The sequence below is a fragment of the Podarcis bocagei genome (assembly GCF_964188305.1).
Source record: "Podarcis bocagei genome assembly, chromosome: 6".
NCBI classification, from domain to species: Eukaryota; Metazoa; Chordata; class Lepidosauria; order Squamata; family Lacertidae; genus Podarcis; species Podarcis bocagei.
Genome location: NC_138130.1, coordinates 55,286,651 through 55,307,055, shown reverse-complemented (window position 1 = coordinate 55,307,055; position 20,405 = coordinate 55,286,651). Strand labels below are relative to the sequence as shown.

Below are 20,405 nucleotides of genomic sequence, written 5' to 3'. Positions count from 1 at the left end.
CCTCCTCTTGGATGCTAGTTAAAAGGCTTTTTATTGTTTACTTGTGTTCTAAAAATAGTCTATGAGTTTTTTGTTTTGTTTTTTAAAAAAAAGATATTGGCACTTTTCTCAATCTATTTTGAACTACTCTTTCTCTATAAAACTTTTACTGCTTTGTGGGCAAATTGTAATAGCCGGCCAACTTTTCTAGTCTGGAACTGCTGCTTCCAGGAATTTGAGGACAATTGCTAAAAACAAGACGTTTCTTAGTGCTAATAGTAGCAGCAGGCCCATGATGAATCTGGTACCCAATAAACCTCTCATATTGGTTGATTCATTTATGACAGTTAACAGTACAGCAATGTAGCATTTTGCTCTGTGTAAACATAAGTTTTGTTCTGTGTAAACTTCAGTGATTAACACCTTTCAAGGCATCAGTTATTTGCAGTGTGATAAATTGGTTTTTCATTTACTGGTAGTTCATGTGGGATGAAAATTTGTAACAAAGCAGCAGCCACTATAAAAAAATTTCAAGTGTGAAAATAAGTCCCTTTCTCCTATTTTCAAAGGTTACATGAATTCTTTATATTAATATTGCTTCACAGATGACAAATTCTGGAATGCCAGCTTGTCATAACAAAATCTATAGTGTCCTATTTTCCCAACTTATCTGCCATCTTGTAATACATAAAACATCCCTTAAGGGGGATTTCAAAATAGGTTTGTCGCATCCAAACTTGAATGGTAAAACAAAGGAATTTTGGGGAACTCAGATCATCCCATAATGTCACAAAACTCGGTTTGTCTTGGAAATCATTGTATTGGCATTGTATAGATTGTTATGCCTATTTTTCTGGTAACCAGTGGGCAACAGCTTATCACTTATAGATTTTAAAATGTCAGGGTCTGAACTGTTATATAGTTTGAATCTGTTTTTCAAGACTATGCTTTTTTGCTCATTGTTTTAGAAAGTACTGGATGAATGCCAGGATCTGAGAGCCTGCCAACTCCTTGTCAATAGTCGGGTTTTTGGACCTGATCTATGTCCAGGAATCACTAAATACCTTCTAGTCTCCTTTAAATGCAAACCTAGTAAGTAATTTGTAGAACAGGCAAGTGTCATTTTTGTACTTGTTTTGCTTTTTGTTTTGACTGCAGTGCCGGCACAGACATCTTTGCATGAATCTATGCGAAGCTCTGAAGTGGATTCACCCAGTCCTTGTATCAAAGTTTGTGGGTTTTGATAAGCATGTTATTCACCACTTTTCATAAAAGTTTATATGCATGTGCAAGTGAGTTATATCTGGCAATGTGCACAGAGATCCTGCAGAACCAAAACACAACCCTGCAGCTTTTTTCAGAAGTGATATAGTATCCCTATCAGCATTGTCAGAGAATGTATGGAAATGACCCTTCACACATGCACATCCATCATAAAAGAGCATAACCCATCTAGGGAATAAAATTTGCTGTACATATTAGTTTCTGCTGTAGATTGTTGGGGGGTCTTAAAAATAATTTATTACAAGATGGGACATAAATCATTAAGGTGAATGGGGATAAGTGCAGGTGCCTTTCTAGAAAGGTGGAAACTTCACAGTGCAATCTATGCATGTCTACAGAAGTAAGCCCCATTGATTATAGGATAGAGACTAGTATGCCTATATATTTTATTTACTTCTCATTATTTCTATTTTTTTTTACCAATGTAATCAAAATGGCTTATTAATATAAAAGTGCAATAAGATACTAATCGCCGCCCCCCTGCAGATCTCAAACCTTAGGTTGGCAGGTATGGGGGAGTTGAGTTTTTTAGGGCTTTGTACAGGAGTACCAAATTTTGAATTGGGCCCAGTAATACACAGGCAGCCGGGACTGATGATTTATTTTCCCGTCTTACTGTCCTATTTAACAACCTGGAAGCAGCATTCTGCACCAGATATATGATCTGATCTTCAAGGTTAGCTCCATGTAGAGTGTATTGCAGTAGTCTAATCACTACTTGCAGTAGTCAAAGTCTTCGGTGCAGAAAATTCAAATAACAAACTTTGGGAGCCCAATATAGAAAAAATTCATTCCATTAAGGGCAATGTGATTTAATTTCTGCTTCATGAAGATAGTAATGGCTGGCTTTCTTTCACTAGATTCTGTCACTGTTTTAAAAACAACAACAACACAGAAAACCTATATGCCACTGTATTAGCAGACTTTTGTCTTTTGAATGACCTGAAGAAAGTGTTTTGTTGAGTGACTAATACAGTCAAGCTAATGCTATGAATTTAATCAGGTTGCACTGCATTTGATTTAGATACAGCTAGATTTACAAGCCAACCTTCTGCACATTTCTCAGAAGTAAGTCCTACCGAGTTCAGTGGTACTCACAACACAAATAAGTGTGCATAGGGTTTTAGACCTAACAACATTCATTTTGTTGGTCAAAGCCTTACATTTCAGAGTTAGCCTCATTGGAAACCTAGCTGGTAGTAGCCGGTGCTTGTGAGTGGGATAGGCATACATATTGTGAAAGTAGGAAGTCACATCCTCATGCATATCCTGCAGTACAAATGGTGATTGCATTGGATGCTTTGCATCCAGAGATGCATCACAGGGCAGATGCATATTCTCCATATTCAGTCTCTGTGTGGTTCCCAGTTCAGGAAGGGATTCTGTATATAGATATATGTTTCTCCTTGGAGATTTCTCTTGCTGGATCAGTGTGTAGATATCAGTCATCACCTAAGCAAAGCTGGTTGTGACAAAGCCCCAGTAAAACTGGGACTAATATGAGTCCCCTTGCACTTGATGGAGCTTAGTTTTTCTGTGCTTATAAATAGACCAAGGGGGGGGGGGGCGCTTCTTCAATCATTTGCTTAATTTCACTTATTTGCTTTAAATCCAAGTTGTTATTGTTATTTTTGAGAATAATCTCATGTTATCTTATATTGCATTAGCCTCATTCTTTTATGTTACCCTTTAGCACCAGAAAACATGCGGATTGTTTGTCTGCTGGGCAGCATATACAGGGTTCAGGCTGCACAAATAATAGGCAGTCATGAGGGAAATGCCAAGGACTTTTGAATGACGTTGTTTCCTGCTGTTGATAAAAAGTACTTAAAGTTTTTCACAGATAAACAAAGTCCTTTAGACCGTTACATTTCACATTAAATAACTGATTTTTACATCTCTGGAAAACGGTTCTTAAAAACATTGACTTGAAACTAAATCCCTTTGGTTTCCATAGAATTTGCTTTCAGGTGGATGTGTTTGGGATAGTGTCTTTTCATCAGTTTCATCTTAATACTTATCACCTATATCCTCACTGTGATATGGCCAAAGGTTAAACTCCATATCTGCCTCCATACACATAGCTCTTCCAGATGAACAAATTCCCTGGCAAGATTACCACTGCAGGGAAAGTTTTTTTATGCTGGAAGAAAGCAGAGTTGTCCTCAAAAAGGACATTGAGTCTACTACAGCAACCCCTCCCCATCTTTACTCTTAGCTGCTCCATACAAGAACATTTGAAGAGCAGGGATCATCAGATGAGGAGGTAGAAAGGGAGAAGGGCCATCCAAATCCTATAATTTGAGAATGTCTCTTACAAAACCTTGTCTTGTCCCAATAAGATTCTTCCCCCACCCCCAGCCTCTCAGAAGTAGATTGATTTCTAAATGAGGGCCAAAAGAATTATCTCCATAAGGAGATTAGCCATAAAGCTGCTATGTTCAGGTGTTATTTTATCCAGGATACCTCTAAGATTTAGGCACAATGAACATTATTTAGGGAGCCTGGCTATATTATTAGAATTCAGTTCTATCCCAAGTGCATTTTCTGACATTCCTTTGAACTACCCTTACCTTTATTATTAAGACATAAAATTTATCTAATTAAATATTTAAGTTAGATTCAGGATAATATATGTTAAGAATGTAAGAAGAGCCTTGCTGGAGCGGACAGGTTGTTTATCTTGTCTAGCACCCTGTTTCCAACAGTGGACAGATAGATGCCTCTGAGAAGCCTAAAAGCAGGACATAAAGACAACAGTCTCCCCACATCTTATATCACCAGCACCACTCATAGATTTCTCTTCCCCAACCTGGTATCCTTGAGATGTTTAGGATTGCAACTCCCGTCAGCCACAACTGCAATACCTCAAGGATCACCCCTCCCCATATAAACTGATTTGGCCCTATGATCATCATCTGAGCCCCATTTTTGTGTGCCTTGTCCACAAGAGGTCTGGAGAGTGGCAACATGAGAAGAGGCCTTTTCTGTGGTTGCTCCTCATCTGTAGAATGTTCTCCTCAGGGAGGCTTGCCTGGCGCCTTCATTACACATATTTAGGTGCCAGGTGAAAACATTTCTCCTTAACCAGGCCTTTTGCTGATTAACATTCTATGTCCTTTTAAATGTGTTTGTAAGAAGGGGGTTGGTGGTTTGTTCTTGTACTTATTTTTATTATGTATTTTGTGTTCTAATTTTGTATTTCTATGTTGTGAACTGCCCTGTGATCTTCAGATGAAGGGCGGTATATAAAATTAGTGAATATTATTATTATTACTATCCGGCTGGCAACTGTAGCCCAAAACATCTGAAAGGGCACAAGGAGAATGAAGGCTGGTCATATCCTTTCCTGCATAGTTTTATATGCATTTTTGGCAAAGCTGCACATTTTTGTAAGCCATTTTTGCCAGTATTATGTGTTTTTCTATGTTGCTTTCACAAATAAATTCATTTTTATACTCACTTTCCCCTAATATATGCATTTTTGTTAATGTGATTTGGAAAACCGAATGACAAAACTTGGATAAGTGCTCATTTTGAAGGATGTCTGTGTTTCGGTACTCGTTGTTTTGGAAAGTGTGGGCTTGATCAATTCTGCTTTAAATGCAAACAATATAATTTGTTCCCCATCCCTAACCATAAGAACTTCATCCCAATGGTGGCTATACAGATATATCTGGAAAGGAACTCCATTGGTGGGGGAAATGAGGTTTACTTCTGAGTAGACATATATAGGATTGCACTGTAAATTTCTTAAGCAAGTCATGTTCTTTAGCTTCAGAGGCCATAATTAAATAAATGGTTTGACAAACTGTTGAGGCACGTATGGCTGAGGTGGTCAGCTCTGCCCAATTTGCTGGTTTGTTTGGTTGTTTATGTCAGGGGTAGGGAACCTTGGCCTCTCCAGATGTTGTTGGACTCCAGATGACATCAGCCTCCAGCCAGGCTGGACAGTAGTCAGTGATGGTGGGAGTTGGGCTCGAACAACATTTGAAGGGCCACAGGTCCCCTATCCCTAGCTTCTGTTTTTATTCTCCCACACTGGAGGTAGGATTACCCCCCCCCCCCGCAGCCAGCTTACAAAAATGCAACAAAAATAACCAAATATAAAGCAATAAAAGAACATGCAATAAAATAGCCACACAAAACACAGAAATCAAATGCATAACACAATGGACAATAGTGTCGTAGTAAACAACAAAGAATTCTAGCAGCGTTTGACAGCCATGGCATCCAATTACGTTTTGTGGGGTGGGGCAGGTTTTCACTGCATGCTCAAAGTAAGCACTGACTGAGCCTGGCTGCGTTCTTTTGGGAGGTTATGCCATAATCACCACCTCTCATCTAAAAAGGCTTTTTGTGGATCCACCTCAGGTCAAATGACTTAGGAAGTATGTGAGCATATTAAACAAATAAATTGAGATATTATGGGGAGTGGGCAGCAGGGAACGTCACAAAAGATTGCAAAGTGTTTTTGTAAATGGACCAGACTAACAACCAGACTAACTCCCCACCAGTAAGCAGTGTTTGTCTCTTTCCTTTGCAGCTGAATATAAAACCAGATTAGTGTGTGAGAATGAAGAACTGAAACTCCACTGTAAAGAGTCGAAATTCCTTAACATCTATTCTGCCTCATATGGCAGGGCTGCACACAAGGAGGACACCTGTGCTACAGAAGCGGGCCACTTCCCTCAGTTTGGTAGGTTGACAAAAGAGTATCTGTGTTAGGTCAGATTTAGTGGCAATGACCACTGACATCCCCCAACCTGATGTCCGCCGTATATTTTGGACTACACTCCCACCAATCCAGCAAAGCTGACTGGAGTTGCATTCTAAAACATCTGGATGGGGAAGGCTGGAATAGTGGGTTAAACCACAGAGCCTAGGACTTGCCGATCAGAAGGTTGGCATTTCGAATCCCCGCGACGGGGTGAGCTCCCGTTGCTCGGTCCCAGCTCCTGTTCGAAAGCATGTCAAAGTGCAAGTAGATAAATAGGCACCACTCTGGCAGGAAGGTAAACGGTGTTTCCATGCGCTGCTCTGGTTCGCCAGAAGCGGCTTAGTCATGCTGGACACATGACCCGGAAGGTGTACGCCAGCTCCCTCGGCCAATAAAGCGAGATGAGCGCTGCAACCCCAGAGTCGGCCACAACTGGACCTAATGGTCAGGGGTCCCTCTACCTTTACAGCTATGCTGTATGAATGTAAGCTTGCGAACACAATTGCCCTGATTTTTGGACAGGAACTATAGACATGGAAAATAATTATTTTAAAGGCAACCTAGCTAAAGTTCTAACACTTTTGTTTAGCGATGCCAGGGCACTGTCTTGGAAAACTATGGTAAAAAAAAATGCAGGATTCAGTTCTTAGTTAATATTTAACTGTTTAACAGGATTCAGGATTTCAGCCAGAGCACTGCTTGTTTATGCCTTAGTTCCAAGTATGTGGCATGGATGCATTTAGTCCTATTTTCAGCATATTCTGAGACCAAAATATACACAAAGCCTGTTCAAAACCATCTGGGTTTTGATGACAACAAAAACCCATGTGGGAATTACTGATGACATAGGCCTAGTTCCCAGGGCCAAATTAGGCCACAGAGGCCCCCTGATCAGATTTCCTGCTGTCTCTTTACATTTTGGAAAAAGCTTGAAGGTTATGTCTGCATGCAGACAGTTGTTCTGTGAAGCATCTCCATGTTCCTGCTTTTGCCTAATACAGAGGTTGAGAAGGAACCCCTTATTTTTTCTCCCCTCTCTTAGAAAGTGGCTGGCTGTCAGAGGAATTTGGGGCAGAGATACATAATGCCTGAAGTTGTGTTAAAGGAAGTCTGTGCCCGTGTGGTATTAGTAATAACAATGACCAATTCGTTTTCAAACAGGAGAAGGGGGATGAAATGATGAGAGCCCAAAAAGAGAGTGTATGAAAGGAACACAAGCTTTTTTCTTGAGGGTACGATGACGTCACAAAAACATAAGGGAATTATTCTCCAGATATCTGGGGCGGTTGCTCAAGGAGATCCTGCTGCCTGAACATTATTTTGACAAAATATGCCATGTGTAATATTTATAAGTAGGTCCCTCATGCATCTGCTTACACAGCAAAACTTTAACTACAGTTGTACCTTGGTTTTCAAATTTAATCCGTTCCGGGAGGCCGTTCGACTCCTGGAACAGTTCGAAAACCAAGGTGCGGCTTCCGATTGGCTGCAGGAGCATCCTGCAGCCAATCAGAAGCCGCAACAGAGATTTGACTTCTGAAAATTGTTTGAAAACCAGAACAATCACTTCTGGATTCCGATCGTTTGGGAGCTGAAACGTTCAAATTCAAAGGCATTCTTCGGCTTCCGAGGTTCCACTGTACTTGAGTGAAGCCGAGATGAACATGAATGTTTGTATGTTACTTTCACCACACTTGCTTGCTATAGGCTCAGCTGGACCAGCTCATGCACCAAGTGGACAGCTACATCTGTCTATCAAGGTTTCTGTTTCCATTTGCTGCCCCAGCCTAGCATTTGGTTTGGTAGCCATCGATAAGTTCTCATTGGCAAGGCCGCTCCAGATGTTTCATGGATTATTTTCTCTCTATGGACTATAAGGACCATACTTGCCTAGCCCATAAGAAGATTGTAAGGCTCAGTGCATAAAATGAATACCTTGGAGAACCAGGCAAGCTGGCACATGTGCATATTAACATATTGCTTATAAAAGTGAAGGGGGAAAATGGAATTCTATGTTAACAGGAAGCAGGGTAATAAAAAACCAAGGCTTGGTTACTTTGACTTCATGGTCTACGCAAATTACCTCCTCTCTACGCCAAACATTATAGCCTGCCAACTGTTCTAAACTTGGCTTGGCCAAGTTCTTGTCTGTTGTGTTCATCACCCTGCTTTCAAACCAATCATTTTCCCAATAAGGCACAAGATTTAAAAGACAATTTATTGGCCAGTGGAAATGAAATACGATGCCAAGCTGAGAGAATGGGGAAAGTTTTAGGTTCCTATATGTTCCTGAAGCTATAAATTGTTCTGGTTAATATTACAAATACTTGAAGGAAAGGTTATGCAAAAGACAATATAACTTGTGAAAAGGATCACGTTCAGGGGCCAAACTAGACCTGATGTTAAAAAAGCATGCTTGCATTTAACAAGTTTTATTTTATCCTTTCAAATGCCTCAAACATTATATCCCACTATTTGAAGTGTTGTTGTTTTTCCATATTTGATTTGCTTCTTAAAGCTCCCAGGTCCCAAGTATGGTGAGCCCACGAATATGCAAGCTTTTATTTTTATTTTTAGGAAATTTCTAGCACCAAGATTTAGTCTTAGAGAAACATTTTTTAAATGGATCAACAAGCAGCAAGGGAAACAGTTCAAATCACATGAATATTGTCTGTTCTGTTTAGTAAACACGGCTATTTGGGATGAACTTCTTTTCAATTATATCATTCTTTCCAGCATCACACAGTTGTCACTGCATGATATGCAGTGCACACATGTGAATGTGTGGAGTGCCCAATCTTTGCTGTACAGTTGGCTCTGGCTAGTCCATTGAATTGAAAGCTTTTGTGCACTACAGAACAGAAAGAGAAGTCTACCAGTGTTTGAAATGGGAGAGGCTTTCAAAATCGAAGAGAAGGATTGCCAGTCTCATTAAACTCTACACAATTTATGGCTCCAGCAGCTCTGAATAATTTGCATGTCAAAACGTGTCTAAAATAAAGCCAATTAGTACCTGAAAAGAACTTTCCTTCAGAAACAACAGACTCCAATCTGTTCAATAGCAGCTCAAGTCAGAGCTGATATTTTACAGCCATGTTTTGGAAATGCTTTTATGACCTCGTCTTTTCAGTGCCAGGTGGATTCATGTCCACTACATAAAAAAAACACCAGCATTGCTTGCCACCCTTGTGGTTAGTAACCACTGATCACAGAAGCAAGGCGGCAGATTAAAAGAGGTTAGACAATGGACTGTACTCTCACTCCTGCAGTGATCACAGAAGTCAATATGTTCCTACCATTATTGTGTGTGTGTTGCCATCTCCCTTCATTTTGGCATTGAAATAACGACTCTCTGAAACTTAGCTTGTGAATTTCTGAGCCTAATCCCAGTCAAATCACTTTACTTCATAGATTTCCTTGGCCAAATCTACGATCAAAGATAGATATACACTCATATACAACACCGTCGGATCAGACAGGACAGGGGTAGCTAATGTGGTGGCCTTCAGATGCTGTTGACTAAAACTCCCACCATCTCTGGTCAGTGGCCATGCTGGCAGGGGCTGATGGAAGATGGGAGAACATCTGGAGGCCACCATGTTGACTTCCCCTGAGATAGCAAGATGCAGTGCGTAAAAAGGACATGTGTTGCTGAGTCCTGGTGTGTTTGTAGTCTGCCTCCCAAATTCTCAGAGCTGCATTAGGGTTGCCCACCTGCACCTGTCCAAACTTGAGACATCATTCTCCTGTTCTGGAAGAACTGCTTATCTCAAGAGATTAAAGAAAAGGAAGTAAGAAGGAGAAGATGGGGGAAAGTTGGCATTACTCCAGATCTTCCAGTAATTTTTTTTGTTTGCTTGTTGCACGGGTGTGCGCGGGGGGGGGGGCAAAATTTGATGCCTCTCTCAGCTCTTACACTGCCTTCCCAAGGTGGCTAAGTGAAGTGCTGGGCTTTGGAAAGGAGGTGTGAGGCTCTGGCAGGGTCCCGGATCCCTCCCACATCCTTCCCAGAGCTGGGAAACTGCTAACTAGGCTTTGGGAAGGAGGAGCGAAGACTCTAGGACCCTGTCACAGCCTTCACATTGAGCCAAGCTATTATTGCAATGAGTAGGTTTCTTGAGTTAGCACAGTGTTTGCAATAGCAAGTATATATTTCCAAGCACACATGTATATAATAGCTCCTCTCTTTGAACAAGTCATTGGTATCTATATTTGTATGACTGTTTTTTAAAATTTCTCCCACATTTCAGATTGCTTTTCCTATTCAGCTTTAGCAGTATTATCTAAGATGTGTTATGGGAAACAGAGATGCAAAATCTTTGCTAACAACCATAACTTTGGAAGACCATGCCTGCCTGGTGTGAAAAAATATCTCAACGTCAGCTATGCATGTGGTAAGAAAAATTACATTACAATTTTTTTACATTATAAAATCTGGATTTTATAATGCCAGATTGAGAAATCCACATGTATATAAAGAGGCATTTGTTTCAAAATCTGGGCTTCATCTTAAACCTGTGATATGTATCATTCCTATATTTTAACACCAGAGTTGGGTACAGTCATACAGTTACAGATTTATAGTGCCTAGTTACTATCAATAAAACCTTGAAAAGAATAAAAGATGAAAATAAATGTATTAGCAAAAATATTGCCCACCCGCAAAATGTTGTTCAATGACAATTAGTGTGAAGGCATGAGTGTGAGGGTTCCAAGGGAGGAGATTGCAGCTGCAGCACTTCCATTCCATCTTCCTCCTGCTAATCTGCCATGAACTAAGGCAAGGCTTGTCTTGCTCCAAGCAAACCACAAGCTGCAATGCGCTCTTGGTTATACATCTTGGCTGGTCAGAAATAAGACACACCATGAACCTGGTTTCAGATGATACACCAAGTCAAACTATAGCTTAGCTCACAGCAGCGTTTATAATGTTTGAGGTATTTTGTGTTTAAATATTTTATGGTAGCTGCTCAGAGTGGTTGGGGTAACCTAGTCAGATGGGTGGCTCATCATCAACATCATCATCATCATCATCATCATCATCATCAATTCAGTTCAAAGTGTTCAATTTGTTGACCAGAGGACAATAAGTGTATGTTAAGGGAAAGAGCAGGACGCAGGTGGCGCTGTGGGTTAAACCACAGAGCCTAGGACTTGCCGATCAGAAGGTCACCGCGATGGGGTGAGCGCTCGTTGCTCGGTCCCTGCTCCTGCCAACCTAGCAGTTCTAAAGCACATCAAAGTACAAGTAGATAAATAGGAAGGTAAGCAGCATTTCCGTGTGCTGCTCTGGTTCGCCAGTAGCGGCTTAGTTATGCTGGCCACATGACCCGGAAGCTGTACGCCAGCTCCCTCGGCCAATAAAGCGAGATGAGCGCCGCAACCCCAGAGTCAGCCACGACTGGACCTAATGGTCAGGGGTCCCTTTACCTTTACCTTTACAGCTATGCTGTATGAATGTTTCCTGCCATGATAATTTGATGTAGCCTGGAGCATTTGCAAATGATTTGATGCTTTAACTGTTTTCCACATGGCCTAATGGCTTTGGGTAAGGCAGAGTTTTGGAATGTGTGAGATGCCACACACACCAGTGGGGGCTTGTGTTGACAGACTTCCAGGGAATGAATGCAATAATTACTGTAAGCAAGTCTGTTCATAGACGTTTCTGATCATAGCATTAAGTTTGCTTTTCCTTTGTTGGTGTCTGCAGATGAAGATTAATGCATAGCAAGTTGCAAGGTCAAGTTCTTTTGTCTCTAGAGTCAGGAGAGAGAAAATATTGAAAGCACTTTGGACTAAAAAGAGCAACGCATTTAAGTATCAGTGCTGTTTATTTTTAGGTTTCTTTTCAGAGTGTTATTTATTGTCTAGCAGCCAATTTTCTTCTTCGGTTTTTGAAGCCCTATTTTAACTTACCCACCTTTTATATGTAATTTTTAAAGGGATAAATAGATCCATTCATCCCATCTTAAGAACTGCAGGTTCCAGTGGGTGGGCTGCATCAAAACTGGGTGTGCCGCTCAAATGGACTGTAAAACAGATTATGCAGGGCTGCTGATTGGGCTGAGCCACCTGGATCAGCTATGGGGCGGAGGTGGGTAATATGGGCTTCACTATCTACACACACTATAGGCACGATAGATGTCTGCTGAAGGTGTTGAGTCAAGTACAGTTGACATAAACTCTCAAATGGGAATGGGAGGGAATGTTTTCTTTCTAAATTCCACGACTCGTAGCCTTAACTTATGCCAGCAGCTCACCTTTTTAATTACTACAGCTTAGAGCATAGATTCCAGAACAGTGTGTTGCACGCCGGTGTGTCATGAGAGGTGCTGGAATGTGCCCTGAAAAATTAATCCAGCACATTGAATGCATTGACTGTTCTGTGGCCTGTGGAGCAAGGAGGTCCCATAGTGAAGCTTTGATCCTCCTCCTTTCCACCAAAATATGAACCGTGAGTCACCAAATCCCAAGGGAGGGGTACAGCTGATAGGTAATGGGTGAATTCTAGCACCGTCCAGAAAAGGGGTTTCCCCCTTTGTTTTTGTTTAAACCAATTCACAAAACTTATACACTGAACCATATGTTGTAGATATTACTGCAAATTTATTGTGCTATGTTTGTGATATACAAGTGGCACAAGAAGACTTGGTCTATTTATTTGTATTATTTATTATTCCTATGATCCTTGTTTATAGAGCCCGATTGAAAATTGTTATTTTATATATAAAAAACCCCACCTAGGAGGTAGTTCTGTTACAATGTAATTTGTGACTGGATGGCAGTGATAACCTTCAGCTTTATTTGACCATCTCTGACACTCCCTCATTCCTCTCGTCTCCCTTCTGATATTTTTCTTCAGGATTGTATGCCAATTTTTCTAAACACTTCATTGCTCTTTTTTGATGAGAAAGCTGCATTTAGTATTACAACCATATACAAGCAGGGAAAATAATTTAGCTTGGAAAAGAGTGCATGTAACCTAGAGAGTCCGTGTGCATTGTCAAAATGTCAAAACAACAATGATAAAAAATAATGCCTGACTTCCAAGCAGTGTGGAAAAAAATCTGACACCTGAAGAGCTAGTCATATACATGATATGTGCACCCTTTTTAATCTTTGCTGGAAGAATGTGAAATATTTCCAAATTAACATCCCAAAAATGCATTGGGGCAGACATGGATTGAAGAAAAATGTTCACTGTCTGCTTAGACTGATAGCTATTCCACTTTGGAGTTATAATTGCCTAAGGGTGTGTGTATGAGTAGTGGGGAGAGGGCCCTGCCGATTGTTAAGTGCCAAACTACATGTTGCAATGGAGAAGAGAAGATGTAGAATTAAACAGCAGCTAGCTGAAATGCATGAGTCCATTTCTTCATGAGTCTCAGACCTAGTCATTTTATCCATGGCACAGCAGGCCAGATGTTGTTTTCTTGTCTTTGTGGTCTAATCCACATGGTAAGCCATGAACAGTGCGCTGTTTGGTGACAGCCACCATGTGGATCAATGGCACCTGTAAGGGTCATGTGCTCACCACGTAGATCCTAAAATGAAGTTGGGCTTCATGCTAAATATACACACCTAGATGGCACCACTGAAAACAGTTAGACTTACTTCCAAGGAGACATGCATTGCACTGTTACAGTCTTGATGTTTCAGAGTCTTTAGTATTTGTGGCACCACATTTTTATTCTATTACAGTGTCTTCGGGGACTAAAATAATCCGTCTCAGAGCCACAAGTCACATCATAATAGAGGTGTCATGGCCATTCTAAAAGCATCCTCAATGTGTTTATCCAAACTAATTACAGTGGTACCTCGGGTTACATACGCTTCAGGTTACATACGCTTCAGGTTACATACGCTTCAGGTTACAGACTCCGCTAACCCAGAAATAGTGCTTCAGGTTAAGAACTTTGCTTCAGGATGAGAACAGAAATCGTGCTCCGGCGGCGTGGCAGCAGCAGGAGGCCCCATTAGCTAAAGTGGTGCTTCAGGTTAAGAACAGATCTCCGGAACGAATTAAGTACTTAACCCGAGGTACCACTGTACAACTCTTGATGCTCAAGTTTGGAGAGGGGAAACATTTTGTCAATTTGAAGAGGAAGCCAGCTAACCAGTGTAGCACTGTCTAGCCCAGTCTTCCCCAACCAGGTGCTCTCCAGATGTTTTGTTCCTATCAGCTCGGGGAAGGCTGGGCTAGGCTATCTGATACCACCAGGAACTCCTGCTTCCCTGCATCTGAGTACATTTCCCCATTTTTAAAAAGCCGCCCCACCCAAAAAAGACAAATTAATTGATAAACACATGTTGTGCTTTCCCCTCCACAAAGCATGGGAGCTGGGAGAGTGAAGGACTGATTTGCTGATGCAGACACCTGACTCTTCAGCTGCAAAGCTGGGAGAAAGCCAGGCTAGTTTGGTGGGTGAGGGATGCATTATGTTATGAGCTCTCTCTCTTCATACGATGCCTGTCTTGACCCTAACAGGAACTCTCGGACTATTCACAGCACAGCTTGTGTTGGAGACAATGGATACAGAGAGTTACTAATAGAGCATGACTTCCCTATTGATGGTGTGCTGAAGATGTGGCTCTTGAAACAAAGGCAGACTCATGTGGTGGCACCTTATAATGAAATATTTCTGAGCTTGCTTCTGCTTCGGCAAGGGAGATGTGTGCACGGAAGTGCTGCATGCCTTGTAAGCTGTGTCAGATCAGTGCTGTTTTTGCTAGACTGAGCACCTATTTCAAGAGTGGGGCTGCTCTATTTAGTTCCCTTCTCCTTCCCCTTCCCCAGCAGTTGAGTGGTGTTGTTACACACCATGTCTTTCCTTGGGAGACAGATTTGTGTGCAGAGCCTTATGAACAGCCTACAGCTTCAGGCTGGGATTTGTGAATCTGCAGGGTAAGAACTTTTCAGAGTTGACACCCATCCCTGGGGAAAATAAGCAGCCAGTGTCCTTGGCATATCTAGACCTATTCCATTGCCTAATATGGAGAATGGTATCTTGACAGGAATATTCAGGGTGGGGAGTGAAATGGGTTATCTGGCAGTTCATAATGGTTTGGGGTTTTTTGTCTTACCCAAAGTTGGTTAACCATTTTGCCTCACCCAATGAATAATGCTTCTGTTGATGTCAAGTGCTTTAAAATATTAGCATATAATATCTTTTCTTTCTTTTCTTAAAATTTGCAGTTCCCAAATTCATATTTGCAGCAGTTGATCCAATGGTTAATCTAAACCCTTCTTGGAAGCCAAAAGAAGGTGAATATGGTCATTTTTATGGATCGCTACCAGCATTTGTCTTTTAAGTAAGGCCCTACAATGGTTTGATCATATAAATTGTAAAAAATAGAATATACTACCAACCAAGTGAAATGAGACCTTAGCAGGCATTTCAAATCTAGGTGGCAGAAAACATCAGGTTCAGTTGCTAGCATTGCCAGACAAAATGATATCAGGACAAACACATTTTATCCTAGAGTTAGGCCTCTTGAATGAGATGATTTATTAACATCTTTAGGATAAAGTTACTTTTTTAAAAAGAACAACTTGTATTTGACTTGAGATCACAGAGAATCATGGGGATTTTAAAATTAAGAGCTCCTTTTGGGTAGGTTATTAAAAAAATCATTTAGTTAACTTACACACACATTTTCTAACAATTTTAAAGTACTTTGCTGGCCCTCAACTGTGATCTAACAAACCTCTCATTTGTTTTTATCAGGTATAAATTTTGACCCAAAAGAATCAAGATTTCCAAAGAAAGAAGGAATTATAGTTAGCAACAGTTTGGCTATGTTTGCTTACATTAAAGGTAGAAATTGTGTGTTTTGTTTCCTTGCATTCTTCTTACCAGTAATCCTGTTGAGTATAATTATACTGTCCCAGTACAGAAAATTAAATCCATGTATAGACCATGGCTGCAGTCTATAGAGTCTGCTGTAGAGTCTGCACATTCAGAAGGACATCAGGTGAACACTTTTTGATATGTAGGGATGGGGGAGAAAATCAGTTCCATTGGTATTTAAATGAGAACCTACCAAATGCACATTTCTTGAAACAAAGCACAGCCATTTTTCGAAATCCTGAACTGCCAACTGCTGAAAAGAACTGTGCTGGCCTTAGTTTTTGTAAACTCGAAAGAGTTGCGCTTGTTCAAAAGCCTCTCTCTCTTTTACCTATACCTACGGGTCCCTTGCTGTGGTGCTGTAGTGCTAAAGGATTTTGACACACCCACCCATCCCAGACTCCCAAACTTTTGACATTTTGTCTACACCCATTTTGATAGGCAGCCCTTGGAGGATTGACCATGGGTCAATGTTGCCCTTGCCCTGTGCCCAATGTTGCCCTTAGCCACCCCATTTTAGTGAACTTTGGTTGATTGCTTTTCATTGCTGTTCGGATGTTTTTATCTTTCTGGTTTCTGCTGCTCTTTCTTTTAAAATGTTTGTTTGTTTATCACCATATTTATATCCCACCTTTCTTCTAAGGAGCTGAAGGTGGCATACACACATCTCCCCCTCCCCACGGTACCCTTACAATAACCCTGCGAGGTAGCTTAGACTAGGAGATGGGAACTGGCCTAAAATCCTTCAGTGAGCTTCATTACTGAGTGGACATTTGGATCCGGGTCTCTAAGGTCTCACATTGGCTTTAGTGTTTTATTGCATTTTAAACCAATGTATTGCATTTCTGCCCTCCTAACCTGACCCGGAGGCCTCCTTTAACTATTTTGAATGGCAGGAAATAAACCCGGAATGGGGGACCTGTGGCCTTCCAGACATTGCTCTAAACTCCCTTCCCTTTTGACAAATGATGGCTGTGTTTGATGGGAGTTGACATCCAGAGGGATACAGGCTCACTATCCCTCATATAAATGTTTTAGATAGATAGATAGATAGATAGATAGATAGATAGATAGATAGATAGATAGAATCTTGCTAGGCCCATAAAATCTGACAGCTGCTTACTTCAGATCGTTCTATGGAGATTTGCAATCACAGTTTATCTAGAGCTGCCTTATGTAACATTAATGCTGTTTTCTATGAACCTGCTTGGTTCTGGCTTCCTCTGCATTGACCAGAATGCCACACATTAATAGACCAATGTGGTATACAGATGACAGATACATTGTTGTGCTGCTTTCTTTGCATGCTATGGGTGTGGGTCAGAGGGGGAGCAATAACATGTGGTTATCCCTAATGGCGGGTTAAAAGTGCTTGCTTTGAAGAGGTAAAATGCGCTTTTAGGATTAAGTGCTTTGGGATGATCATTAAAACTGTACAGGTAGGATTTAGAACAGAGATACTCAGATATCGTTGCATGGTCTTTGAAGCCAAACAGTACAAATGCCAAAAGAACTAACAATAGCTGGCGAACTTTTCCAGAAATAGGCAGCTCTGAGGCAGATACAAACAGCTTTTCAGCGGCAAAGCTTCCCCTCTGCTTTCCCCCTAGAGCAGCCAGCTTCCTAGTGAGTCACACATTTGGCTGAAGTATGGTACCGCCTACACCAGGAGAGAAGTACTTGAAGATCTAGCCTTAGGCTTTAAGGATTATGGTGCCCACACTTAGACTGTTCAGCTGTCTCCCTGTGCCATGGTGCTTTGTGGTCAAGCAGGCAGGATCAGCTAGCCAGAGACAAGTTAGCAGGGCCTGGTGAACCTTGTAGGCTTGGACTGGCACAACAGAACAGGGCCTTTTCAGAAATTAAGATCTTTCATCACTACCCCCTTGTCTGGCCCTCCCTTTATAACCCTTTAGTCTGGGATTTTGTTTCTAATTTCAGATCACCCTGAAAGAGCTGCTCTCTTGTTTGTGTCTAGTGTTTGTGTTGGCCTCGTGTTCACACTCTGTGCTCTGGTGGTCCATGTGTCATGCTCTAATGACCTGGAAAAACTGCGGAGGGTCAGAAAGCGCTTGATACCAGAGGACAAAAAGGCTGATGAAAACAGTGAAGAGGAGGAGGAAGAGGAAGAAGACGAGGAGGAGGAGCAGGAAGAGGAAAGAGAGGAGTCTTCCAGTTCTGATTTTCCCGATGAACTAGCAGGGTTCCGCAGGACTTCCTATTCAGCTTATTGTTCAATGGACCCAGCTGAACTTGCTGAAAGGATAGAGCGGAGAGAACAGATCATCCAGGAAATCTGGCTGAGCAGTGGGTTGGATGCATCTCCTACTCGAAGCCTCAGTCCATTTTATACCAATGAACAGCAATGCATTTGTTTTGGATGAAAAACGCTATTTTTGCAATAAAAAAGAAGGGGGAGAAATGTACTTTCTGTGAAGGGACATTTGCAACTCCTAGAAATAATTATTTGCAAAGTTATATTATTAATAATTATAATAATTAAATGCTTTAAAATATGTGTGCGTTGCATATGCTGACTTTATGCCTCTGATTAATTGTACATTATCATTCTATCTAAACCATTTCTGTTTGAAAATGAATGACCGTATTAAAAACCAGCACAACACACATTTCCACTAAGGAAATTACATTTCTGAAAGGTACTGAAGATAAAAAGAGAGGCCACTGCATAACTAAATGGGTCACTTTGCAGACTTCTTTTCAAAATAACCTTTAGAAAAATCCTGTATGGTTTAGGCCAATCAAATCTAAAGTTAAATCAGAAATTTATTCCTTTAGAGAAGAATGTCTCCCACATTTAGTCACAATCTGTAGGGAGCTAGAAGAACAAAAGGAGGAAAAATGTCACTTCCTACTTGTGATACTTAGGAGTTGTCCGTTCTTTCCCTATGCAGAACTCACACGTTAATGTAGTAGCATAAAATATACTGGGGTGGAGTGGACTTTGGCTTTTCATTTCCTATTGTTTTAAAGGAAAATTGGAGCTTGGGAAAAATTAATAAAAGGGAACATTTCCCAATTACTAATTAGTGAGCTCATACTGAATCAGAAAACCTTCAGCCTGATTCATTTCCTAGTAAGTCAGGAAGCTAATAAACTTGCCAAGAAGTCCTTAAAAAAAATAGAAGAATCAAAGAATTGGAAAGGACAGAAAAGCAGACTACTACAAGGCCAGAAAATGCATTCATAACCCCCACCCACAATGGACTGATCCAGACTGCATGTCACCAGCAGAGCAGGCACGCAGTGAGAAGGTGTTTACTGAGCAATAGCTGGGGGGGGGGGGGTCATGCAAATTTATTCAACAAAGACACAGTTCAAACACTTACCAAGCAAGTGTTATAACTAGCCAGCCAAAGAGGCAGAGAAAGACATATAAGATCTGCTCCTCCTTCTAGTCCTTCCTCCAACCAACAGGATCTGGGTTGCCCTGCCAAGTTGTCCTTTGGTGCCGCTGTTTTGACCCCAGGTCAGTCATCTGTCACCTATGAGGGGAATGACCTGATGTTTTACTGAAATCTTAGTGGATGAGCAGAGGCCAGGGTGGGCACCACATGAGAAATGCTGCCTCTGGGGGTGCCTAAACTGGCTAAATCTAATGATGCAAGTCTAACCCACAGTGTCAGAGACACAAGATAGAAAAGTAACACATCTCAGAGATAAAAGGGTAAGTCAGTCTCTTTGCTTGCTTTCTGCTTAAACATATATATTGCTCTACCATGATATACATTTTAAGAGTGTTCTCTTATGTTGGTAGCGTTAGTTTTTTGTAGCCCAGGCTATCATTAGATTTACTGGCAAAATCAGTTAGCTGGAATTTAGGTTTAATATTATGCTTACCAGTGGTGGGGCTGGGGAGGCCATAGCCCTGGGCGTGTTTTTTTGAGGGGGCGTGACCAGGCACCCCCACAAGAGGATCCTGGAGGTGGCGAGAGGCTGCAATGTGCGAGGTGCCCGGCCCCTGACACCCTCAGGGGCGCGGCCCCGAGTGTAGTTTAGCTTAGACTCCACCACTGATGCTTGGAGCTATTCTGCTCCAAAATATCTAGTTCTGAAACTGAAACCTGGAATTCGTTCAATAAATCTGCATCATGTAAAATTGAGTTTCAGAACTTTCCCAGCATTGCCAAAGTTCATTAATTAGTAGCATGTAGACTTACAAGCTCATCCTGTGTAAGAATGGTTGCATTTTCACTGCCTGGCAAAATCCGGATTCCCTGGCATATATGTACCCTGATGAGTGGAGGCTGGTCTATTAGGGAAAATGGGGCACTACCCCACCAACCTCAATTCTGACACCAGTCAACTCCTACCTGCTTGTCTTCTTACTTACCTGTCCACAGGGACGCGGACTTATAAAAAATATTGGGGGGGCCCGGGAAAGCTCATGAATAATAAATAAGCTCATGAATATGCAAATAAAGTGGCGCCGCCTCCTCGTGAGCGAATAGGGGAGAGCGTGCTGCGCCTATTCAGCTCCGAAGGAAATTGGGTGGAGCTTTTGCTCGGGAGGGAGGGCAGGAGGCATGCAGCCCGACCCTGTGCATTTT

General features: G+C 41.4%; 1 protein-coding gene across 4 annotated transcripts in view; it reads left to right on the top strand.

The window, feature by feature from the left end:
• EVA1C (eva-1 homolog C) overlaps positions 1 to 18,247 on the top strand; it is a 48,530-nt gene extending 30,283 nt beyond the window's left edge. For all 4 annotated transcript variants that reach the window (XM_081199534.1, XM_081199535.1, XM_081199533.1 and 1 more), the window contains exons 3-8: positions 948 to 1,071; positions 5,810 to 5,962; positions 10,234 to 10,377; positions 15,180 to 15,248; positions 15,712 to 15,801; positions 17,776 to 18,247. In XM_081199534.1, the coding sequence (XP_081055660.1) occupies positions 948 to 1,071; positions 5,810 to 5,962; positions 10,234 to 10,377; positions 15,180 to 15,248; positions 15,712 to 15,801; positions 17,776 to 18,218 (1,023 nt within the window). In that variant the 3' untranslated portion in view covers positions 18,219 to 18,247. The remainder of the gene's footprint in view (positions 1 to 947; positions 1,072 to 5,809; positions 5,963 to 10,233; positions 10,378 to 15,179; positions 15,249 to 15,711; positions 15,802 to 17,775) is intronic.
• The last annotated feature ends 2,158 nt before the right edge of the window (positions 18,248 to 20,405 follow it).